Source organism: Spermophilus citellus, assembly GCF_964194105.1.
Source record: "Spermophilus citellus genome assembly, chromosome: 8".
NCBI classification, from domain to species: domain Eukaryota; kingdom Metazoa; phylum Chordata; class Mammalia; order Rodentia; family Sciuridae; genus Spermophilus; species Spermophilus citellus.
Window position 1 is genome coordinate 39,822,311 of NC_138189.1, and position 23,003 is coordinate 39,845,313.

Sequence of the window (23,003 nt, forward strand, 5' to 3'; positions counted from 1 at the left end):
AGGAATATCTGGTCCTGAAGTAGAATTGTATTAGCCCTAAACACTGATTAACCTGGGGTCTTCATCGCTCTAAGGAGAGAGATTCAGCACTTCTCTATGTACTCTGTGGTAGAATAATATTTTGACATATTTATCTTTATCCTTGCTTAGAGTTTTCTCTTTCCTTTTCTCTCCACTCAAGCAGAAAACAGGCTCCATGCTCACTACTCCAGAGAAGGCACATGGCAAGGCAGAGGCAGACCAGCCTATAAGTTCTAAGTCTTCAGAGGAAAGGACCTTCTAGACACACAGGGTATGGAAGAAACAAAACGGGGAAGGACTTTTCTCCAAACTGAACAGACTAAGAAGAAATATTCTCTGGGTTGCAGCAGGTAGGAACGCACATGTCTTGTCAGGGCATAAGATTCTACAGCTACAGTACACATCTGGGGAAAGGCAGAGAAAAGCCAATGAAAGATGCTATATATCCCTACAACCACCCCCTTGGGGACTCAGAATCACAAATTACGTTAGAGACTGCAGAATGTTATATCTCTAGGACACTTGAATTTGTAGAGTGAGGTTTATATCTACGACACTTGCTTAAAAATACGTTAGGTCAAATGGATACAGATAACTATAATAATGATCATTCAAATATATCAAAATGGAAATAAAAGTTATTAATCCAATTAGGAAACATAGATGAGAACTATCCAACTATTTCAAATATTATTTATGAGATTACTTAATTATATAAATATGCCCAAAATGTCCTGATAGGAAAATACAAATTATGAAATATTATGTACAGTATCACTGGAAGAAAAATGTATATTTAGATATAAAGAATAAACTTAAAGAATATGTATTACATAAGTGAGTTTAAATTTTACTTTTTAATGCTTCTTAAATCCATGAAAATTCTACAAATAGCAGACATTCCTTTGGTAATAAGAACAAAAAATAAAAATTATAAAATGAAATCTAATCATTTACACTTTGCACTGAAAATACTATACATTGTATTCATGAAGAAGGTCAAAGAGAAAAAAAACACTCCCACCTTCTCACACAGTTCTGCTGATAAGGTGACTGAAATAATCATGCCTTTACCTGCGAGATTATTATTGCCAAATGATGCTTAAAAGAAGGCCTGAAGCTGGGGAAAGGCAAAATTAACAAACAAAACAAACAAAAAAACCCTCCATATCTATCTATCTATCTGAAACATAAGAACTGAAAAAATGAGAAAAGCTAAATATGCATAATTTGAGATGGAGAAAGCAGGCAAAATCATTACTTTTTTTAAGCATAAGTATCTTGCATCAAGCAGGTGCTTGACAAACGGTGAACAACACTCAAAATAAACAAACAAACAACAACAATAACAGAATAAGAAAATTTCCCAGCACTCCAGAATATAAAAAGGGCAAAAGAAGTTTTGCCTTATGAACCTGATGTATTTTCTAAATAAAACAATTCACAGTAAAGGGATTCTAACACGTAGACTACTGAATGTCACATGAGAATTTACTATAAGAAGAAAAGTATTCTGTTAGAATCTAGAACAAGGAATTCCGATTTTGATTTGATAATCAGAAAGCTTACAAACTTATATGTAATATTGGCACATTTCTGGCCTACAGTTGAAGGACAACTAGATCAGAAGAGGCAAAACATATTCTATAAAGAAAAATTTATAAACATGGCAACATAATTTAAATTGCATTATATTTTAAAAATATCTGAACTAGCTGTTTCTCATGCTTTTCCATATTAACAAATACCTGATAAACAAAATAGCTTAAAAATCACTTTCTTATTTAGCACTTCAATAATTCTTACTGTCTCTCAACAACTCTATTTAACATTAAAGTTATAATAATGAGAGATTAAATTGTATTGATTATAAATTCTACATATGACTTCCAATGCCACTGTGAAAACTTTCACTGTATTTGCTCTGATCAAATTGCTTTATTGTCAGTTGATCCCTTGAAACTGAAAACAAATATGGAATTCTTATTAACATAAAACATTAATTCTCCTCATACTCGTTTCTCTCTCTAGTCCACCTTTTCAAATTGTACTCACCCTTGGGAGTGTCAGTGAGTTTATTTCTTTGAAGAATTAGCACCTTTAGAAAGAGAAGTTCATTTTGGAAGCTGCTTCTATGGTGTTTTTCTGGTGAGGAGTGAGGACTGGATAGATCCAACGAGATGGAGTGGATGGCACTGTTGCTTAGGTTGAGTATTTCCAAAGCATGTAAAGGTGTGAGAGGGCTCAAGGTCATTTTCCATATGAGAGTATCAGGGAGGTCCAGGTGTTTTATTTTCCATTCTTCTTTTATCATGTGAGACTGTAAGAGAACTCTAAAGAAACTGAAGCTTACGTTCACTGTGGCTGCTGTCTGTGATGAGTCCATGGGTAGCTCATGCTTTCCAGTAGAACAATTTGTTAGGAGATATTTATTACTTTGGTACTCTGAATTGAATAAAATATTGCTTTTTCTTGATGGATTTTCTCTTGTTCCAGTAAAGAAAACACCTATAACTATGGTAATAACTCTGAAATAGAAGTTTTTCATAATGCCTGGAAAAATGAAAAAAAATTGACTTTTCAAAATAACTTACATAAAAAGTAGCAGCAAATAAGAAGCAGGATATTTAATTTCCACTTCTAAGATTCAGGAAAGTTATCTTTTTTTTTAATACTTTTTATTTATTTATTAATTAGTTAGTTAGTTATTGGCGGACACAACATCTTTGTTTGTATGTGGTGCTGAGGATCGAACCCGGGCAGCATGCATGCCAGGCAAGCGCGCTACCGCTTGAGCCACATCCCCAGCCCCCCCTTTTTTTAAATACTCTTTATTTATTTATTAATTAGTTAGTTATTGCAGGAAAGTTATCTTGATTGTCAATTTAAGTGACTGATTTCTTAGAAGTCAAGACATTAAAAACATTTCAGTAGTTACTGAAATGGTATAACTAGCATAAAATTTTATTTATAGCACTTTAAAGAAAGGACTTGTCTGTATTTTCAGAAAATATACATTTAATAAGTCCTCACCTTGACACCTGCTTTTTCAGTATCATTCACTGCGTAGTCCGCTTTGGAGTGAGTGAAACTTACCAAGAAGACTTCTCTGTTTCTTTGCTGATCATTAGTAGGGAGCAAAGTCTGCTATGCTTATCTAGAAAATTGTAAGCCACGTGGTTTATTACATGAATGATATCCAGTTACACTAAACTGTGAACTTCCCATAACCCTGTAAGTAGAAAGTTCAACTTGCCAAACATATACTTTTTTCCATGACTAGAAAAACTAAAATCTTTGTCTTTGTGGTTTTTGTGACTTTTCAAATCATTTAAATATATACAACATAAATGTGTTATGAAAAGGATGTTCTGCCCCAGAACCACATAGATACAGTGAGAGATAGAAACCTCAGGTATCTTTTTCACTAAAAATTCTTGAGAAGCAACTGAAAGCTTTATAAGTATAAATACAAGCCACAAAGGCTGAATGCATACATAAAAATAATTTTAAAAAGAAATGCAAATGGGCTTTTGCAATTGTTTTAAAATTCCACCTAAAAATCAGTGTATAAATAACCACATTATTCAGTATGCAGTTACAACAAATAGTTCCTTCCTTTCTGATTTAATGGCACACTTTCTAGTTTTCATTACTGTAGTCAAAAATACTAGAATGTTCTAATTGATCTTCCTGCCTTTGACTCTTGACTCTTCTTCTTTTTTTCTTGATCCATTTTAGGTGATTCTGAAGCATTATCTTCCCACAATACTGTTTTTCTTGTGTAATTCCCTTATCAATCAGATGATCAGAATCCTCAAAGGGCTCCTTACTGCCTATAGTCCAAATCTCTCAGAGTGGCATTCAAAGATTTGAGTTATCTAGGTGACCTCATGAACTAGTTTGAAAAATACATATGGAGCAACCACAAGATATGGCTTAGGCACAGAACTATATATGCACATCTCATGTCAAAATTAGCTTTTCAACTATTCCCAATTCTAAGCTCAATGCCTTTTCCTCTCCTCAGTCGAAATCCTATACATTCTTCCATACTCATCTCAAATCCTATGCTCTAGCCTCTATTTGTCTTTATGCCTTCACAAATGTTTCATTAAATATTTATTGAATGAATACTATCCTGCATTTTTAGTGTTTGTTTTGTGTCTGTTCTGAACTCCCTGAAATAAAGTAAGGATCATGACACACACACACACACACCCATACACATTTCCATGTTTTATATTTTTAAACACACACACATTTCCATTTTGTATTTTTAATAGTCTGTAGTCTGTCTCTGGGCTATGCTTTGTTTGTATGAATGAATGTGTGGACTAAATTAAATTTACAGTGTTAAGTTTTAAACTTTTTTTCACACAAGGTCAGTTCTCTCAAATTCTGGATGACATCTAAATTCATACACATGACCATGAACTGCAAAGCTGCCCTATAGCAGGAGGAGTGATTTATAGTGTGTCCCTTATGCACAGAAACTGAATTAATTTGTCCAGTCAAAAAATATTTCCTTCTACATTCAAGCTGTAATCATTATAACTGTATATGCAGCTAATACTATAACATTAGCAACAACAAAATCATTTAAAGAAGCACATCACTTTGTAGTACTGAAGAGAAAGATGTAGTTGAAAAATACTTTTTCTTAAAAAGTTTTTAACTTAAAGATTTCTATTGCCTTGCTTCTTTTTAAATTGAAGACATTGATACGTTAATGGATTTAAGTTCAAAACACATAAAAATAATCCTATTATCTTACAGTGAAAGTTATTTATTTGTAAAGAAACATTATTTTTATTACATAGAAATTTATATAGACTGGGTATACATAAATTCTTAGTGTTGTTTAGCACTAAGAACTCCAGAAAAAGTTTGTGAGGAAACTGAAAACAATAAGATAAAATATAAGTCTTTAAATAGACATACTCAAGCTGAAGTTTGAAGAAGCAGTTAGAAATACTGGGCGTGGGTGTGCAAGTCAGAGAGAAAGAGGAGGAAGAAGGCAGTAGAGGAAAAAAAGTAGAAACGAAATGAAGAATTCATTCTTAGATAAAAACAAGTTGGAAAAAGAGAAAGAAAAAAAACTAAGACTATTTTGGTGATGAGAAGATGTGGAAAAAATATGATACGCTGCTTCTGAGACATACCTTAAGATCCTTAGGTAGTTTTCAAGTGGGTCTATAGCTGAATTAGCCAGGTGGGGATTTCAGAACTGTGCCTTGGAGGCTCCTCCCCTCCTGCCATCATGCTAGCTAAGTGGCAAGCCTTCACCCTTTCATCTCCAGCACTGGCCGCTTGCCAGGGTAACAGTGTGCACAGTTAATTCCCTGGATGCTGGAGAGATGCCTTCTGTAATGCAAATGGGGTAGGACTATCCACACTGCAACTTTCTAAATCTGATATCCAGAGATATTACATAAATACAGATGAAGTTCCATTCTCAAAACATATTTAAATTTATAATGTCTGCATAATCAAGTGGAAATCCATGAACATATAAACACTAAAAAACTAACAGCCAATAGTTTACAGAATTTTTATTGTAAACAGAGGTCATTAATAGTCATTACAAATTGAATGAACTGAAATGCAAGTTAGCAATCTGAAACAAATTTTTATCTACTTAATTTTTTTTTGTATGGCATGATTTCTAATCTTTGCCCCTCTTAACACTTCAGATGAGTAAAACTGTCAGCATTTCAACGGTCTCTTTGCTGTCAAGTTTAGCACCAAAACATTTTACTTCCTTAAAAAACACTCATTCAAAACTAGATAGAATTTCTATCTTTCATCATCAAAACTATCACACAAAATTTATTTATTTTTTCACAATGCCAAAAAAATACAAATTAGTGTATTTTAAAATATTGCAGACTATATATAGGCAGTCCCTGCTTTGTGTTGTTTTGCATTTTTCCTATCTGCCCATTAGACAGTCTCTAAGAAATCATACATTTATTTATTTTTATTCCCCATGTCATGGTAATCCACCTCTAGAATACTGTCATTATTCAAACAAGCATGTATCTACATCCTTCTTCGGGTCCTCTATCATTCACCTCTCCCAAAGCTGCTGCTTGCCCTGTCAGTGCTTAAAGGAATCAGGAAGAGGTAAATTTATCCCTTTATAGAAAAACACCATCTGGGGGTGCTATTGAGTTGCTGAAATTTTACTGTGAATCAAAATAGGTCACAGGTAAAATGGGTGGTTTGTTCTTGTTCTTCTTCCCAATAAATTTTCCAGGTCTACATTTCAGTGGAAAAGCAAAGACTACCTACAGAGTATCCTAAAATGCTATACCTGATAACAGTCAATTTTATAAAAACACCAAAATATCTTCTCATGTCAAAAGCACTTAATGGAAATGTATCAAAAACACAAGTATTTCTCAAAGAGAAGTAAAAATAGACTATATCATGAATTAGATTCAATAAATAATACTTTGTAATATAGTGTTCTGTGGTTTTAGTAAAAATATTTAAAGAAACTTTCAAAACAAATCTAAATAGACAAGTAATGAATGTACAATTTAAAAATATACTGAGCATCTAAATGAAAATTTCAATGATTATTTTCTGAGAATCATTCAGACATTAAAAGATATCTAAAAGGTTTCAAATATCACTATAACTAATAATACTCAGAGGTCAGAAATCTCTCACTTTCTTTTCACTTAAAAACTGCTCTCAGTATTATGTAGTAAATCAATCCTATTTCAGTAAAATTTATTGACTTTATAATCTTTAAGGTATATAGTTTTTCTGTAAAAGAGAACCATGACTATATTGAATACAATTTTTTGCATTGATTTTCTTATCTACACAGTTCAAAGTGACCATGACAGAACATGGTTATATTTCACTGCAAATAGAACCTATGATATGTACCTACTGCCTATTCTATGGCAATCTACTTTGGGTTCCCTGTCCCTGATCCTGTGTGTGTCTTAATAATACCGAGAGTTCCTTTCATATCAAATACAAAATATGTTAAAAATCAACTGGTTTGAGGGTATAATTATAATGAGATAGTGATATTAGAAGATAAGTTCTTACACTCAAAAATTTTGTGTATTATCTCCTGCTTTTAGTTCCGTATCCTGACACATTAAAAAGGGTGACATTAGTGTGGTATGCTGTCGTAAAACCAGCAGGACTTGGCTAGGCCTACTGTCTCCCACTGCACTGAGCTGCCCTGAGGGCTAAGGGTGAGAATGTCCCTGTACCTCTGGAACCTATTCAGGTAATCCAGTGTGCCAATGACCTTTATTTGGAAAACTGGTAAGTCATAGGTAGGCCAATTACACCTCTATATAGAATAATATTTTGGAATTAGCTTAAGATAGTTAAAATCTGACAGTGATTTTTTTATCTGATATGAGATTTATTTCTTTTAAATAGAGTAGTCTAACTGTTTTGTTTGATTTTCTTACCTTAGGGAAGTTTGATTTAGTCCTTCATCTTTCTAGAGTTTTAAATAATTGAGAATTCAGTGCAGATAGTAAAAAGAGCATGATATTTGGAATCAATTACATCTAGGTTTGAATCACACCTGCATTCCAATCCCAACTCTGCTATTTACTATATCATCTTAGGCAAGTTTATTAATTTGTCTGATCCTCAGTTCCTAATGGGTAAAACTGGGATAATAATACCTATTCAGAGAGCCTCAGTGAGAACTAGAGACATTAAATATGCAATGCCTGGGAAATCTAAGACACTCAACAAATGACTTAAAAGCTGTCATTACTTTAAAAGAGTTAAAACTGAGCAGGTGTCTGCTTTCTACCACACTGTGAACTCTCAATAATTATCATTATAGCAAATAAACATTCTATCACCGAGTGTTTTCTTCTTAGTGAAAGGCTAAGGAACCACAGTTTATTCTCTCATAAACGTCAAGTTCTTTAATGACTTTACTGGCATGTGAGAATATGGCTCAAGGTTAATACACTAAAAATCCACATCTTTTCTTTTAGAAACCAAAAAATAGAACATGAAACATCGATGGTATGCCTTTTAAACATCTCTAATGGGTCTATTCCCATTAGAAACTTATTACAGTGAATCTAAACAGTTGTGTCAGCCCTTTATCCTTTAGTCAAGGATAGTAGAATTTTTAAAAAACACTTTTTTAAAGATTAATTTTGATTTTATTAACTTCTTATAATGATTTTAGGGGACTGTCACTTGAAAAATCAGTGCAACTTATTAAAATGTATTAGAATTTAGACTCTCAAGAATATTTTAAATATGGAGACTACATAATAGATACAGTAGTGCTCTTCCGTTAAAATAATTACAAATTATCACAAACTCTGTAAAAACATGATTTGCATGCATACTTGGGCGGGGGGGGGGGGGGGGGGAAGGTCAAGTCAAGTCAAGATATAAACATACTGATGACCTCTGGGCTCTTCTAATGTGTGTTCCCGCAAGGGTTGTCTGAGATTTGGCAGCCCATGTTCTGTCCAGTTACTTGTACTTTGAAGAGAGTCCCATCAGCACACATGCAGAGCTTGTAGCGCACCCAGTCGCCCCCACCCAGCTGGTCCCCACTGGAGGAACTGGGTAATCGACTTGTGCTGACCATCACAGTTCCATTTAGGATGATGCTGTTTTCCTACAAAAAGGATAATAATACAATTTATTTACTTCCACATATGAGTATAGAACAAAGTTATTAAACAAAAGTTGCCAGAATATTAACATGAAAAGAAGGCAGTTAGAGAGTAAAATCACGACTAAAACAATAATGGCAACATCAAAACCCAAAACAACCATCAAGATTCAACTGGTGACTTCTTAGTTTATTCAGTTCGACTGAATGTCAATAAACCTGCCATATAACTTTCAATTGTTAAAGTTACATCAAAACTCCTAAGTGTATAATAAAACTAATGTTGATTATGTCTCATTTTCACTTGTTAATTCCTAAGAGAATATTAACAAAGTTACTGACTGATAAGTTTGTGATGATGAGAAGAAGAAGGCATTTTCTCTTACAGGCAATTAATTTTAATTAATGAAGATTGAATTAACTAGATTAAAACCATACAATTTAGAAAACCAGATACTCAAAGGAAACTGTCTGGAGATTTTTCCTCTTTAAGGCCATTGCTCCAGAAACACTTTTATAACATAGGCTCTTAAAACCCGTTTTAAGAGGAAACACTAAGCGTATCTCACTTCTTTCCTTTCTTCGTTCTTTCTTTCATTCGTTCAATAAATAATTATTAAGTGCCCACTATGTACCAGGCACTATCCTAGGTGCTAGTGACACAGAAGTAAAAAAGTTCTCAGAAGGCCGCCATTTCAGGGAGGGGAGCAAACAATAAACAAATGAAGAGGTAAGACATATAGGGCAGCAGATGGGATGAATTCTGGGGAAACATAAAGCAGGGTAAGTAGAGAGAGTGAGCAGGTGGGGATCCTATTTTATAAAAGAGTCAGGAAAGGCCTCCCTGATAAGGTCACATTCCAACAGAATCTGGAAGAAGTGAGTAAGTTAAGTCAGGTAGGTAACTGGGGAAGGGAATTCCAAGCTGAGAAAACGGTACATGCAAAGGTAAAGATGTGCCTGGTGTTCTAGGGACAATAAGGTGGCCACTATGAATGGAGCACAGAGGCTGAGGAGACATAATTAGGAACCAGATGTGAAAGTCAAAGGAATGAATTCTAGATTTTATGTGAAATTAGACAGAAGCCATACAGAGGATTCCGAATGGGGAAGTGATGTGACTGTGATTTTCAACCAGAAAATCATTCTGGTTGAAAGGCAGAAAAATAACTACAGATGTGAAGAAAGTCACAAAAGGACCAGTTAGGAGGCTGTTCCAACAATTCAGGCAGGAAAATGATGGCAGTTCATATCATAGTGGTGATGATGGAGGTGATGAGAAGCAGCCAGCCTCTGTACATCTTCTGAAAGTAAAGCCAGAAGGCTTTGCTGATGGGTTATCATTTTACAGGACAGAACACTGAAAGAAACGTATGACTGGTGAGGAAGTAGGATATCAAGATTTTAGGCTTGTTAGATTTCAGGTGCTATTAGACATGAAAGTGGAGAAAGTAAGTAGGCATTTGTGTATATGAATGTTAGTTCAGAAGAAAGGCTAAGGCAGGAGTTCTAAATCATCTCACAGAGGGTATTTACAAGATGAGATGACAGGAAGATGGTTAAAAAGCAATAGAAATGGCTAATGTACTATGTAGTGGTGTTACAGGCTGAATATCCCTTATCTGAAATGCTTGGAACAGAAGTGTTTCACATTTCACAGTGTTTTGGATTTTGGAATATTTTACTGGTCAAGTATTCCTAATCCAAATTTTTGGAATAGGAATGCTCAAGCTACATATTGAATAAATATAATTCTTAAGTGATTAGTTTTCAAATTTTGTTCCAATGCTGCCATCTTGTGGTCATTAATTTTACTTTCTTTAAATTACTTAGGCATTTTCAATAAATTCTAGAGTTCTATTACATAGTAGGGTGAATACAGTTAACAATATGTTGTATACTTAAAAATAGCTAGAAGAGAGGATTTTGAATATTCTTACCACAAAGAAACAATAAATGTTTGAGGTGATAGATATGCTAATTACTCTATTTTGATCATTACACATTGTATTTATCTACCAAAACATCACATTGTACCTCATAAATATGTACACAACATGTTAATTAAAAATGAAAAATAAGGGCTGGGAATGTAGCTCAGTGGAGAATGCTTACTTAGCATGTGTGTGAGACTCTGGATTTGATTCCCAGTACCACAAAAAAGAAAAATTAAAATGAGAGGTGGGGGGAGAGTCGAGGGGGAGAGAGAGAGGGTGAGAAAGTGAGGAAAAAGGGGATTTGAAAAGGTAGTTTGATAAAATTCTTATGAGTATAGCTTATATTCTTTAAAACTAACCATTGATATTAACTGAATTATAAAGCTAGTTATCTTTTCATTTTTTTTTTTTTTGGCTGTGAAGAAACTGGTATGTATACATATTTTCAAGTATTTCAACATTTAAACAATTTGTGGTGTATGGTCTCTACAAATGGTTCACACCTCTTGCTTTTCTCTTCAGCTTTCTTATGCACAAAACAACAGCCCAGCTGTGGCTGGTGCTCAATATCGCTCTCTTAGAGGAAGGGCTTCTTAGTACAATGCAAGTAAAACTACTCAATATTGTTAGGGTGTTTCTGGCAAGAATTATACTTTCTGCTTATCTTTATTATTTAGAAATGAAATTATGAGCTTTAGGGAAAAAATTTGTTTATGAAAGTGAAACAACTACCTCATTTTCTAAAGTTCATTATTCCTAAACAATGTGCAATTCACTTTTTAAAAAAGGGGGGAATAAATAAGTCTTTAGGCTTGAAGTCACTTTTATCATGCAATGCTTGGTAAGATAAATTTATTAGTTTTACTTAAGTAGTATATAGAAGTGCCCAAAGGCATTTGACCAAAATTATGAGCTGGTAAAAGTTTTTGAACTTATGGCTCCCTTATATGAAGTACGATATCTGCTAAAGTTCATATAAAATCTGTGAAACACAAAGAAATTTAATTTTCAGCAGCTGCAATAAGGCAAAAATCTTCTCCCTATATAATTAATAATAGATGTTTAAATAAAATACACTTGATACATTTGATAATTATTTTTATCATGACACTGGATAAAAAACAGGAAAGGACATGAAGATTCTTTAAACACAACTTTAGGGCATGTATACTTTGATCTTCCAGTTTGGGTTTTTCTTTTTTGCCTTTTAAACTAATACCAACAAAATTCAGAAAATACAAACTAACAGAAATAAACATAAAATTAAATTGTCTGTTTTCCTGCTACCCATAACTAAATATTGTTGATGTTTTGACATATTATTGTAAGTTTTTATAAACAGATATGTCCTAAAAAATAAAAATGAAATATTTCATAAATTGTTTTGTAACATTCTTTTACTTCACAATCCATTTTGAAAATATTTTCATGATAAAAAAATACATCACTATTTTTAGTAACTGTATACTATTCTACACATGGATTTATGTATCCAAGAACCTAATAACTCTCTTAAAATTCTTAAGAAAATACTCACAGCCTTTAACTCCATATTTCCACCCATGTGAAATTCAATGGTTTTTCCCATAATGAATACTCCTTCATTTCCACGCACAATAGCCTTTCCATCAACTTTTATATTTAAATCACTGGTAGCATTGCTGGTAATCTAAAAATTTAAAAAAATACTGATAAGCTTTTCTAAATAATGTGAGACTAATTATCGCAGATAAATGGGAATTTCAAACATGAGAGAGGATACGAAATTTTTTACATCTGGAAACTGATAATAAAGAGAGGACTTGATATTGCTCACATAAACTAGATAATGAAAGATCTAGAACTAATCCTTTCCAATGTTCTGGAATACATTCTTTCATACCACAGTAAAGAAGTGAAACTAGGGTCTGGGGATGTGGCTCAAGTGGTACCGCGATGGCCTAGCATGCATGAGACACTGGGTTTGATTCTCAGCACGACATAAGAATAAAATAAAGATATTGTGTCCACCTAAAACTAAAAAATAAATATTTAAACAAAAGAAGTGAAACTCTCCTCCCACTTTATAACTTTAGACAATAATTGTCTCCCATTAGTAAAGTGAAGAAAATAAATCATACCCTTTCAGTAGATGCTTTTTGAACATTCAGACTTTTCACTCCACTTGGCAAATGAAACTCATGGGTTTCATAGTCTGTGCTGAATAAGATATGTTGAGTCCTCGGGTCAAAAAACTGCATACCAATGTCACTTGTAATAGAAGTTTTGTTCTTTTCTACACTGAGCTTTGTTGTCCCTTGCTGAAAAACAATCTTCAGAAAAACACTCTATTGTGAATATATTTTCAAAGAATATTATAACCAAAATTCATGAAGAACATTATTCTAAAAAAATACTATGAAACACTATTTAACTAACTATAATAATAGACTAACTTCAAATGCTTTTAAATGCATATGTTCTGTCTCTACTTCCTTGGGAGAAGAATTCTTTAAAATGAAAACTTAAATGTTTATTTGCTTATTTGGGTCTGCATAAATTAAGAGAGGAACATAGGGAACATGGCTCAAGGCCTAAGGTGGCTGGGATGAAAGTGAGAATACCTTCTTGAGGTTTCACTCAGTTAAAAGCCTATGTTAGAGCAACCACTTGGAACGGCCAGCTACTGAGCAGAGAGGCACACTCTCTTTCAGATTATCAGAAAATATGGGATATTCTAACCCAGGAAGGAGCTTTCTTAATGGCTTCATGTGGAGATGAGTAATCTACCCATTCTTACACTAATTATATCTATCAATGCTACCATTGAACAAAATCTAGAATATTAAGAAAGCATATAACCTTAATAGATTATAAAACCAACCCAAATTGAGTACTAAATATTTACAAATATTGAATACATTTGCAAATATTAAATGAATATATTAATTTTCTCTAAAAGAAAATACTTCTTTCCTATAATCAACTCTAGGTTTTTTACAAAGACTTGTTCTCTAATCCCACATTCTCATTCACACCGCATATCAATTAATGTTGTAACTTACAGGTTGGTTGTTGCCAGTGATGACCAAATTTTCATTTCGCCTTCCTCCAACTGTGCTCTTATAAAGAGGATGTATAACTCCCATGTCAGATACTTGCTTAAATCGAAGCAGACCACTTTCATGAAACTCCATGCTGTCACAGCCATTTGGTCCAATGCGAATCACAGCCCAAATAACAAGGGTTATCTGAAAAAAAGCACAAGCCCATTGTTAACAGGCATACACTTGACACACTTGGAAAATGAAAAGAAAAAAAATCATTGCCAAAATATTAAAGAGTTACTAAAATATTTTCAGTATTATGATCAGTAAGATGAATATATTAATTGATTTTCCACTTATAAACAAAACCAATTTTATTCTTATCATGGCATTACATGCAGAAGACCAAGGAAAGGTTTATAATTTCTTCTACCTTTCCAGGTCTCATTCCACAGGCTAATCACTTTCAACAATTTTAGCTGTGGGCTTTATCTCCTTGTTTTTAAATAACATATGAAATAATATATATGTATACTATTATTTCTACATTTATCAATTTTAGGTTTTATCTAATAATTTCTTATTTTAGCAGATGAGAAGTTTAGCTTATTTCTACCTCTTTTCTCTCCCAACTCCAACCTCAAGTTTCAGATGAATCTATTTTCAGTATTATGACCATGTAAACACTGTTCATTGCTAAAGCAAATATGATATTATGATGGCAGTTCTTTTCTTGTACTTTGTATAATACTTCTATTCTCCAACATTCCAAATCTCTCCATGAATGTTGCCGTAGTCTGGCTGGGCACAAATCACGAGCCACTCAAGCAGGAACAAACTTTATTTCCCAACTCCCGCCAACGCGTGGACACATCACACACCAACCGGAAATCCCTCCTCTGGAAATCCCTCCTCCAGCACCTCCCCAACCAACAGGAACTCCCTAGGAATCCCTCGAGAACTCCAAAGTAGCAGGCCTAGGTGGACAGCATGGGGGTCTAATATACAATTGAATACACAGCTTAACATAACCATCATCATCTCAATGGCTTGCTGGCGTCACCTGTCACCTCTCAACCATTGTCACCTGTCACCTCTCAACCATTCCGTTCTGGCAAAAAACACCATGACTGGGCTGTGGCCCTCAACAGACTGTTCTGTCCAAACTCCTCAGATAATGTATTCATTTTTCTCTCTCAGAAAATCCTTCTAGAACCCCTGTTTTCCTGCTCTAGTCTGGATTTCCTGCTCCAATCTCTGGCCTCTTGCATAGCTGTAACCCTGTACTTTTCGTTTTCTTTCATGCAAGAATTTCCTTTTGTCTTTCTCCTGTGCAAGAAAGATACCCAGTTTCCTTATCTCCAACTTTCTTTAGTGCTAGTGGTTTTCTCAGAAACAGAGTAGAAGCAAAATTTTCTGAAGAATGTGCATGGCAAGAATGTTGCATTTGACTGACACTCTGGCTAGGTATGCATTTTTAGATTTTAAACGATGTTCTTTCTGAACTTTGAAAGCTATTGCTTTATTGCCTTCCAGTTTCCATTGCTAGTTTTAAAAAATATTTTTGTTGGTACTGGAACACTCTACCACTGAGCTACATTCCCATCCTTTTTTATTTTGAGACAGGGTCTTGATGAATTGCCCAGGCTGGTCTTGAATTTGCAATCCTCCTGCCTCATCCACCTTCTTGAGTCACTGGGATTACAGGGTGCACCACCATGCCTAGCTCTCTTCAGTTTTTGAGAGGTCCAATGCCACTCTGACTTACTGTTTATATAAGAGTGAGTAAATTTTTTTCCTGGAAAAATTTTAGGAAGATTTTAAGGTCTTTATTTATGATTTATTTTTATTTTATTTTTTTAACATTTCATAGTAAGAGCCTGGATTTCATTTTTTCCCCTTGATGCATTATTCCAGAGCTAGAATGGTAGCTTTTAATCTCTTCTAGAAATTTTTCTTATGATAACTTTCCAATGTTTTTCTGTTTTTGCTTCTGAATCTCCTATTAATAGAAAACTCCCAGACTGATTCTTCATTTTTGTTGAACATTCTGGAAGAGCTACTTTCCTTTGTTTTCCAAAATATATTCATCCATCTGTGTGTATATCTTTGAGTTCTTCCTATTCTTCAATTGCTCCTTTTATATGGTATGCCATTCTTGTCTCATGGACTCAATATCCTTAATATTTTCTGTCAATCATTGCATTTTCTTTATCTTCCTAAATTTGAGTTTATACTTCCCCGGGACTTGGGTATTTTGTCTTTTTCATTTCTCAATTCCTGGAGCTTTCTTCAAAAATCTATTGATCTCTGGCTCAGAGTTCATACTCAACAGTGATTTTTGAGAAAAAGATCATAGGAAATTCTCTGTGTGGGGTGGAGCTTGTGACTTATTGGCTTCATGACAGTGAGAGTCGATGTTTTTTTCACTGGAACCTGCCAAAAGTCACTATTGTCACATCTTTTGTTTAGGTGCTTCAGTTACCTATGGAGGGCTCCTTGGCCTCTTGCCTGATGCCAGGGAGCTGGAGGAAGAGGAGAAGGGAGCGCAGGAAAGGCAGCCTCAGTGCACTGCTTTCAGGTTGGAAACCCACCTTCTTACAACAGGCTTAAGCACAAAGATCCCTGTCTGGCCCAAGGTGTCTAGACACCTGCTAGTTTGGGATGGTGTACAGAGGGGCGGCTGCCTAACTGCTGGCTGAGACAGAGGGAGGCCTAGGCATCTGACTACTATAGATTTTTTTTCAAACAAGTTCTATTTCAGGTCCTGTCTTGATTCTGCTTTTCAAAGTACTTGTATTTCCAACTCCTGAGGCTTTGCAGGATTTAGCAAGGCACTTCACTAACACACCCTGCAACCCCTCCCAACAAACAGGCAACCAATCTCTTCTCACTGACAAGTGTTTGGCATCCCTTCTCCTACTTTTTTGTCTTCATATATTGTGGGTCTGGGATTTCAGTTGTCTTTCACCCTCTTCAAAGATATTTCGACATTGTCACTTTGGGATAAATTTTTTGGAAGAGGACAGAAATGTCTTTGTTCTGCCATTTTAACCAGAAATCTTCAATAATGCAAAGTTATAACATAAAAATAAATTTAGAATATGTGCTCCTAGTAAAGCTATTTATGGTACCTACTATAAATTGTATAATGTTAGCTCTTGCTGACTTTAGTTAATAATTAGACACAAATGTTTTGAATGTACATAAAATACAAAGGCTGGCTTGAGAGTATTAGAAGTAATAATAACATAAATTCACTTTTGAAGTGCTGCAGATCATGTTTATGAGCAGTCTTATGTATACCATTAATCACTCTCTGAAAATAAAAATATCAACCTAAATGCATTCCAGGTTTCAAAATTAACCATCAGAGTCATGAACTCAGACTATAAGCCCTTTCTGTAAAAAAGTAAATATCTTTGGTAAGGGTGGCTATAGGTCCTCAGCACTGTAGTATGAATCAACCTACCAGATCCTTTAATTCTTTTTGGTACCAGGGACTGAACCCAGGGGCACCTAATCACTGAGCACAGGGTCTTGCTAAATTGCTTAGCACCTTGCTAAATTGCTAAGGCTGTCTCTGAACTCACAATCCTCCTGCCTCAGCCTCCCGAGCTTCTGGGATTATAGGCATGCACCACCACACCCAGCAGATCCTTTCATTCTTGACAATAGGGACTTGGGACTACAAAACCCAAATCTTTACTGCCATTAACCAATAAAAATAAAAATAAGAAGAAATTGCATATGGTGTTAATAACAATAATAATCATAATTTTTAAAAAGGTTTATAATTTTAAAATCCAGCTGAAGAGGCATTACTAATTGCAGGAAATGTTGAATGAAAAGACAGGAATCTATTTTTTAGGAGAGGCAAAGACAACAAAATCATGGCAAAGTTCTCCTCTACTGAGTTGACTCTATCCTAATTAAAAGTTAAGTCCTTTAAAGGGAAGAATCTGTCAAACTTTTTTTCTAAAAAGAGAACTCTGCCATGATTGTATTGTCTTTGCCTCTCCTAAAACAATAGATTCCTGTCTTTTCATTCAACTTTTCCTGCAATTATTGTTGCCTCCTCAGCTTACTAGGTTTTTTATACATGTTCACTAAAGCTTATATGAGATAAAACATGTATAGAAAAGCAGAAAGTAAGACAGCCCCCCCCCCCAACAAGTGACAGGAACTAAGTTCAGAATATCACCATAAAGTAAGATGAAAATTTCCCCCTGGTGATTAAAAGAGAATATTCTGTATCATATACTTACAATTAAATTGATGACAGCCAGAATAAACAAGAGGATAATCACACAGATGGCTAAATTGCCCTTTCTCCCTCTCAATCCTGTTTTATGGAGCCGATCTTCATCAATTGGAATATATCCTGCTTTAAAGTTACTATTGTGTTCTTTATTAACATTCCTTCTCTCCACAGCCTTCTCACGCATGGACTTCTTTACAGGACCATTGGAACTTTGCTAAAAACAAAATACAGCACAATGTAACAGTTGTAACACACTTTTTTGATACATTTATTAGGGGCAAATTCATAACTAAAGGAAGCTAAACTAGGGCTGGAGTTGTGGCTTAGTGGTAGAGCACCTGCTTGGCATGTGTGAGGCCCTGGGTTCGATCCTCAGCACCGCATACAAATAAATAAATAAAAGATCCATTGACAACTAAAAAATATTTTTAAAAAAGCTAAACTAGTTGCTGATATATTTTCCACTACAACCCTGAAAGTCATGGCGTTGCAGGCTCCAAATAAGGACATTACTATACTTAGACGCACTGCATAGCAGAAACTTCAGTGTGACTATTGAATAACATATTTTCCCTCTTTGCTTTCAACAGTCTTATTGTCAATAAGGTGTATACCTCACTACTTGTTGGAGTTGACAAACATATCTTAGGGTGGATAATTTATTTTTATTAATGTTTTATTAACATGTTTAATTTTTTCATATACATATTTTCAAAAGAATTTGGTACTTGATATAATTTGCTCCTTAAAACTCCATTGACTAAAGCTAATATTATAATAGATCAGCAGACTGGGCAGTTCTTTGAGTGTGTATATGTAAGTGTGTGTGTGTGTGTGTATGTGTGTGTGTGTGTTGGCTGTGATGGGGTCAAGTGAACCCCTCCAGGGTCTGGAATGCCAGGTACATTTTCAAAATAATGTTAAGATATCATTTCCTTTTCACTTTCCTGTCTTGAATGGACAATGGGTACATGATCATATGTGATAACATTATTACTCTTAGAGAAAATGCAATGTTTGGACATTCTTGTGTTTTCAATTTTTTTCCAGTTTTGATTTCTAATCAGGTAAATATCAATGAATGTAACCTATATAAACAAAAGCTCTTTAAGATCTCAGTAGTTTTTAAGAGAGTAAAGATAGAAGATCAAAAAAACTTGAGAACCATTAAACTAGACTATGGTTGAATGACATATTAGGCAATAATCCTATGTAACACAGGCATGAAAGGAATGGTAGAAATAGATACTGCTCAACTTATATAATTTTTAGAGCTCTGAGAAAACTCACTTATTGAATAGATATGTATTAAGAATTTTATGCTTGAACATTAATACCATACATAGGGACACAAGACATATAGGCCAGCATTCTGTATGTATTACAGTCCTATGCCAGAAATAGTTAACAATGCAATAAAGCACTCTGTATATTCAGGTGCCAAACCAAGTGCATAGCAATACATGCTGCAGGCTTCAAATGGGAGAGAATCAGGATGAGCTATAGTTTCTAGGGAAAGGGGGAGGAGTAGGTGGGTCAGATAGAACACTCAAATACTTCCTTTTTTCCCCATTTTTTTATGAGCCTTTGATCAGCCTGCTACCTCTGCTACCACATTAATATTCCAGTTGCCCTTTCACTCTTTCTTGACAGATGGCCTTACCTTTTTCATTCCCTGAAACATAAGTCATTCATGATCGAAAATCACTGATGACCTCAGGCTCCACAGAACATAAAAGACTAGAGTCTGTACTCTGCTATCCAACAACTTCCTCAGCCTGGCCCTACTTGTCTAAAACTTTTATTCTCCCAGCATTGCTAGGTCTGGCATAGATCAGGAATGATAAGGAAGGCTCTGCAGAAGGTAAAATAACCTACTAAGAAAAGATTTCATAACAAAACAGATGTAAATACAGTTGTGTAGGTTGGGTACTGCATGAGGTTGCAACCCCTAAGAGGAGCATGACCTGCAAACATTTTAGAATTGAATATGCATTTAGATTGTTTTTGTAGTTGCAGGAGTAAAATGCCATTGTGAGAGTGCTTTCTTCTATTTTATACAGAACAGTAGGGGCTTGTGATAGCGTAATAGATGGGCAACTTAAAGGTCTCAGGCAGAGTATGAATATAGGTCCATAGATAAGAGAGAAAGGGCAAAATGCAGTCTTTGCAAATTCATCTACATTATTATCTTCAATTTGATGCATTTCACATTTACTGACTATTTACCATGTGGTGTCAGTTACTCCAAACTGGTAAACAAGATATCCTTCAAAGAGTTTACTTATAGGACAATAGGGTAGACAGACAAGGTCACTAACAATTGCAGTACAACACGGTAAGTGTCATACCATAGCAGTGAAAGCAATACCAAAAGGGCATAGAAGAGGACTGCAAACCTTCTTAGGGGGTGGAGGCTACAGTAAGTTGAATTCTGAAGGATGGTCAGGATTTAGTACATCAAAAGAGCAGGGAGAGGCATTCTAGGCATAGGGAACAACTTTGAGATTTAGAGTTCAAGTCATCTCTGAGTCAAGGAACTTTGGTAACTTTATGAGAATGGAGAGGATAGGTATAGTAGTGAATCAAAAGAGGAAGTAAGGGATGTGGTGGCAGGAGGCAGTAAATGACACTAAGTACCAATGCAAGAATGGAATTTTTGCAAAAGACAGTGAACTACTGAAGATTTAAAAATTATGAGTGATACAACTCAGATTTACATCAAGCAAAATCATGACAAAAGAGGTGAACTGAATAGAACAGCAGGTTCCTCTAATAGTGCAAGAGAGAGCCTGACTGAACCATGGCTTTTGGAGATGAAAAGAAGACTGGGGAGAAGATTTAACAGGTAGAACTATCAGGACTTAGTGACTTCTTGGATGTGAGTGTGATACAGAGGGGTCTAAGATGGCTCACAAGGAAGATTAGGAGGGATCACAATACCTAGCTTATGTGTAAAGGAAGAATAGAACATCAAGAATCTCAAGAGTATCAGAGGGTATGACAGATGGCAAAAGAATAATCTAAAACAAAAGCTGTTTAATCAGGAGAAAAGTCATGAGAGCCAAGGAACAGCTTTAATCTCAACAGTCCCAAACTTCTTTACATTTCACTCATTCCTTTACATTAACTATCACTAAATTAGCAGCTTGACTAGAGTTTTTAGCTGATTTTTCTTCATTTATTTGGCAGTTTGACTTTAATCTCCTTGAAGGCAGACTTCACATTTTCCTATTTTTTTCTGTCCCTTAGAATGAGACTTCCAGACATATAACTAATAGGTCCCTAAAAAGTTAATCACCTACGAAAGTCTTTCCAAAGGTCAAAAAGAATGTTTGCAACTTGGCTCATTTATTTTTGCAACGATGTTGAAGAATGACACTTTCTTAAGATAAACTAAAAAGTTATTTTAAAGGGAAACAAGAATTAAGAAGTGACTGAAAATTATCGCTCTAGCAACCATCCATATATACATGTATGTACACATATATGCATGTAAATGTATGCATGAATATATGATGGGGGGGGGCTCTGAAACTAGTCTAAGTTACAAGTTTACAATGCAGATCAGGAAATACTTGATAATGCATTCCTAAAAGTGATTTTAAACCCACTGGACAGGAACGGTTTTATACTGGCGACTAAATCTCCAAAAAACAAAGTGGGAGGGGAAATCTGGTATGTCTGCATATCAGGGTTGGCAGAAACAAGATGTGGCCACAATCTGACACGAGGCAACAGCTGACCATTTCTTGGCTGGTGTCTGGGGAGCCTCTCGGCAGGGACTGAGGTTATTTTTATCCGCATCTTTGCTGGCTGCCAAGCCGGGCACGTCCCGGAGTAGGCTCCGGACTGGCACGGTGGCCTCCCTGAGGACAGTGTCCCCTTCTCACCGCCGCCGATGGATAGCCAAGCCAAGCTAGGCCGAGGGCCGCGGCAGGCTCCCCCTTCCCGGCGAGGGAGCTCCTGCTCGGGGTCGCGCCCCGCCTTTGCCAGCATCCCGGTCGCGGACAGCTCCTCCCGCCCCGCCCCGCGGAGTCCACTCCCCTCTGGCCCTCGCGCCCCGCCGGCCACCCTTCCGGTGGCCTACCGGCAGGACCCCGCCTCGCTCGCTCCTCTAGCCCCAGCCGCAGCGGGGTTCACAGACCTGCTCGGCCCCCGCCGCTGTAGCCGCTGCCGCCATCTTCCCGCGCTCTCTACTGCCGCTGCCGCCGCCGCCGCGCTCCCGGCCCGGCCTCGCCCGCCGCGCCCGCGCCTGCGCACTGGAGGCGGGCGCCGCTCACCCCCGCCCCACCCCTCCCCGCCCCGCCGCGCCCCGGAGCTTGGTTCCCGGGATGTTGAGCTGAGGCTGCGGCTGCGGCTGCGGCTGCGGCTGCGGCGAGTTTTCCCGTGCCGAGTCAGGAAAGGGTCTAACTGGGACCCCAGGCGACCCCCAGCCGCCCCTAGATTCTCCCCGAAAGGGAGCCACCAAAATACAGAACTCGCCTCTCCCCTTCCACTCCACTCCCGGTGGCGAAGGGCTGCTGCTATCCCGAGCTGTGACGTCCTCCAGGCCAGCGTCTCCCTGGCTAGGGTGGGAAGGGGTGACATCCTGCGTACTCTTGAGCGAGGATGCGATGTGACAAGGTGGACAGAAATTAAGTTGCCAGTAGGTGGTTAAAATCTTGGAAACTGTCTCCAGGGACGACACTGAGTCGCTTCAGGGCTGCTTCTAAACTTTGGAGGACCTATGAAATCTGAAGCTTTTTTTCCTAGGGTATTGGGGGTGGTTTTCCCTCATAATGTCGGAAATAGTGTTGAAGATTTATGTCCTTGGAAAACCTAGTTTAACATTTATTGCACACCAGGAAGCCACCCATAGGTACAAGTAACTTGAGTACATATTCATTGTTCTTTGTCGTTGATATTACCCAACAATCCTTTCATCGAAAAAGAAAAACGTAATGAAGAGTAGCAACCAAGGTGCAAGAACTGTTTCTCACACTGGCAATTACTTTTAGAAAGCATCCTGGGACCCAGGGCTGACTCTCAGCAGAAAGCTTCCTTTCTCCGGGAACTAAGTCAGTTTTGCTTTTTGGTGGCTGGAATGGTTATTTCACCGCTGTAATTTATATTAG

The 23,003-nt window shown here is 36.3% G+C and overlaps 2 protein-coding genes across 2 annotated transcripts in view; both read right to left on the minus strand.

The window, feature by feature from the left end:
- Positions 1 to 2,810, minus strand: part of LRRC66 (leucine rich repeat containing 66) — a 36,845-nt gene extending 34,035 nt beyond the window's left edge. Inside the window, exon 1 of the mRNA XM_081304558.1 lies at positions 2,077 to 2,810. Coding sequence (XP_081160684.1) covers positions 2,077 to 2,569 — 493 coding nt within the window. The 5' untranslated portion in view covers positions 2,570 to 2,810. The remainder of the gene's footprint in view (positions 1 to 2,076) is intronic.
- Positions 2,811 to 5,561: 2,751 nt separating this feature from the next.
- Positions 5,562 to 22,168, minus strand: SGCB (sarcoglycan beta). The gene is made up of 6 exons (XM_081303879.1): positions 22,034 to 22,168; positions 17,891 to 18,100; positions 13,641 to 13,826; positions 12,717 to 12,908; positions 12,134 to 12,265; positions 5,562 to 8,662 (listed from the first exon to the last, which is right to left on the minus strand). The coding sequence occupies exons 1-6, from the start codon at positions 22,067 to 22,069 to the stop codon at positions 8,459 to 8,461; spliced, it is 960 nt and encodes a 319-aa protein (XP_081160005.1). The 5' UTR covers positions 22,070 to 22,168; the 3' UTR covers positions 5,562 to 8,458.
- Between the last annotated feature and the right edge of the window lie 835 nt (positions 22,169 to 23,003).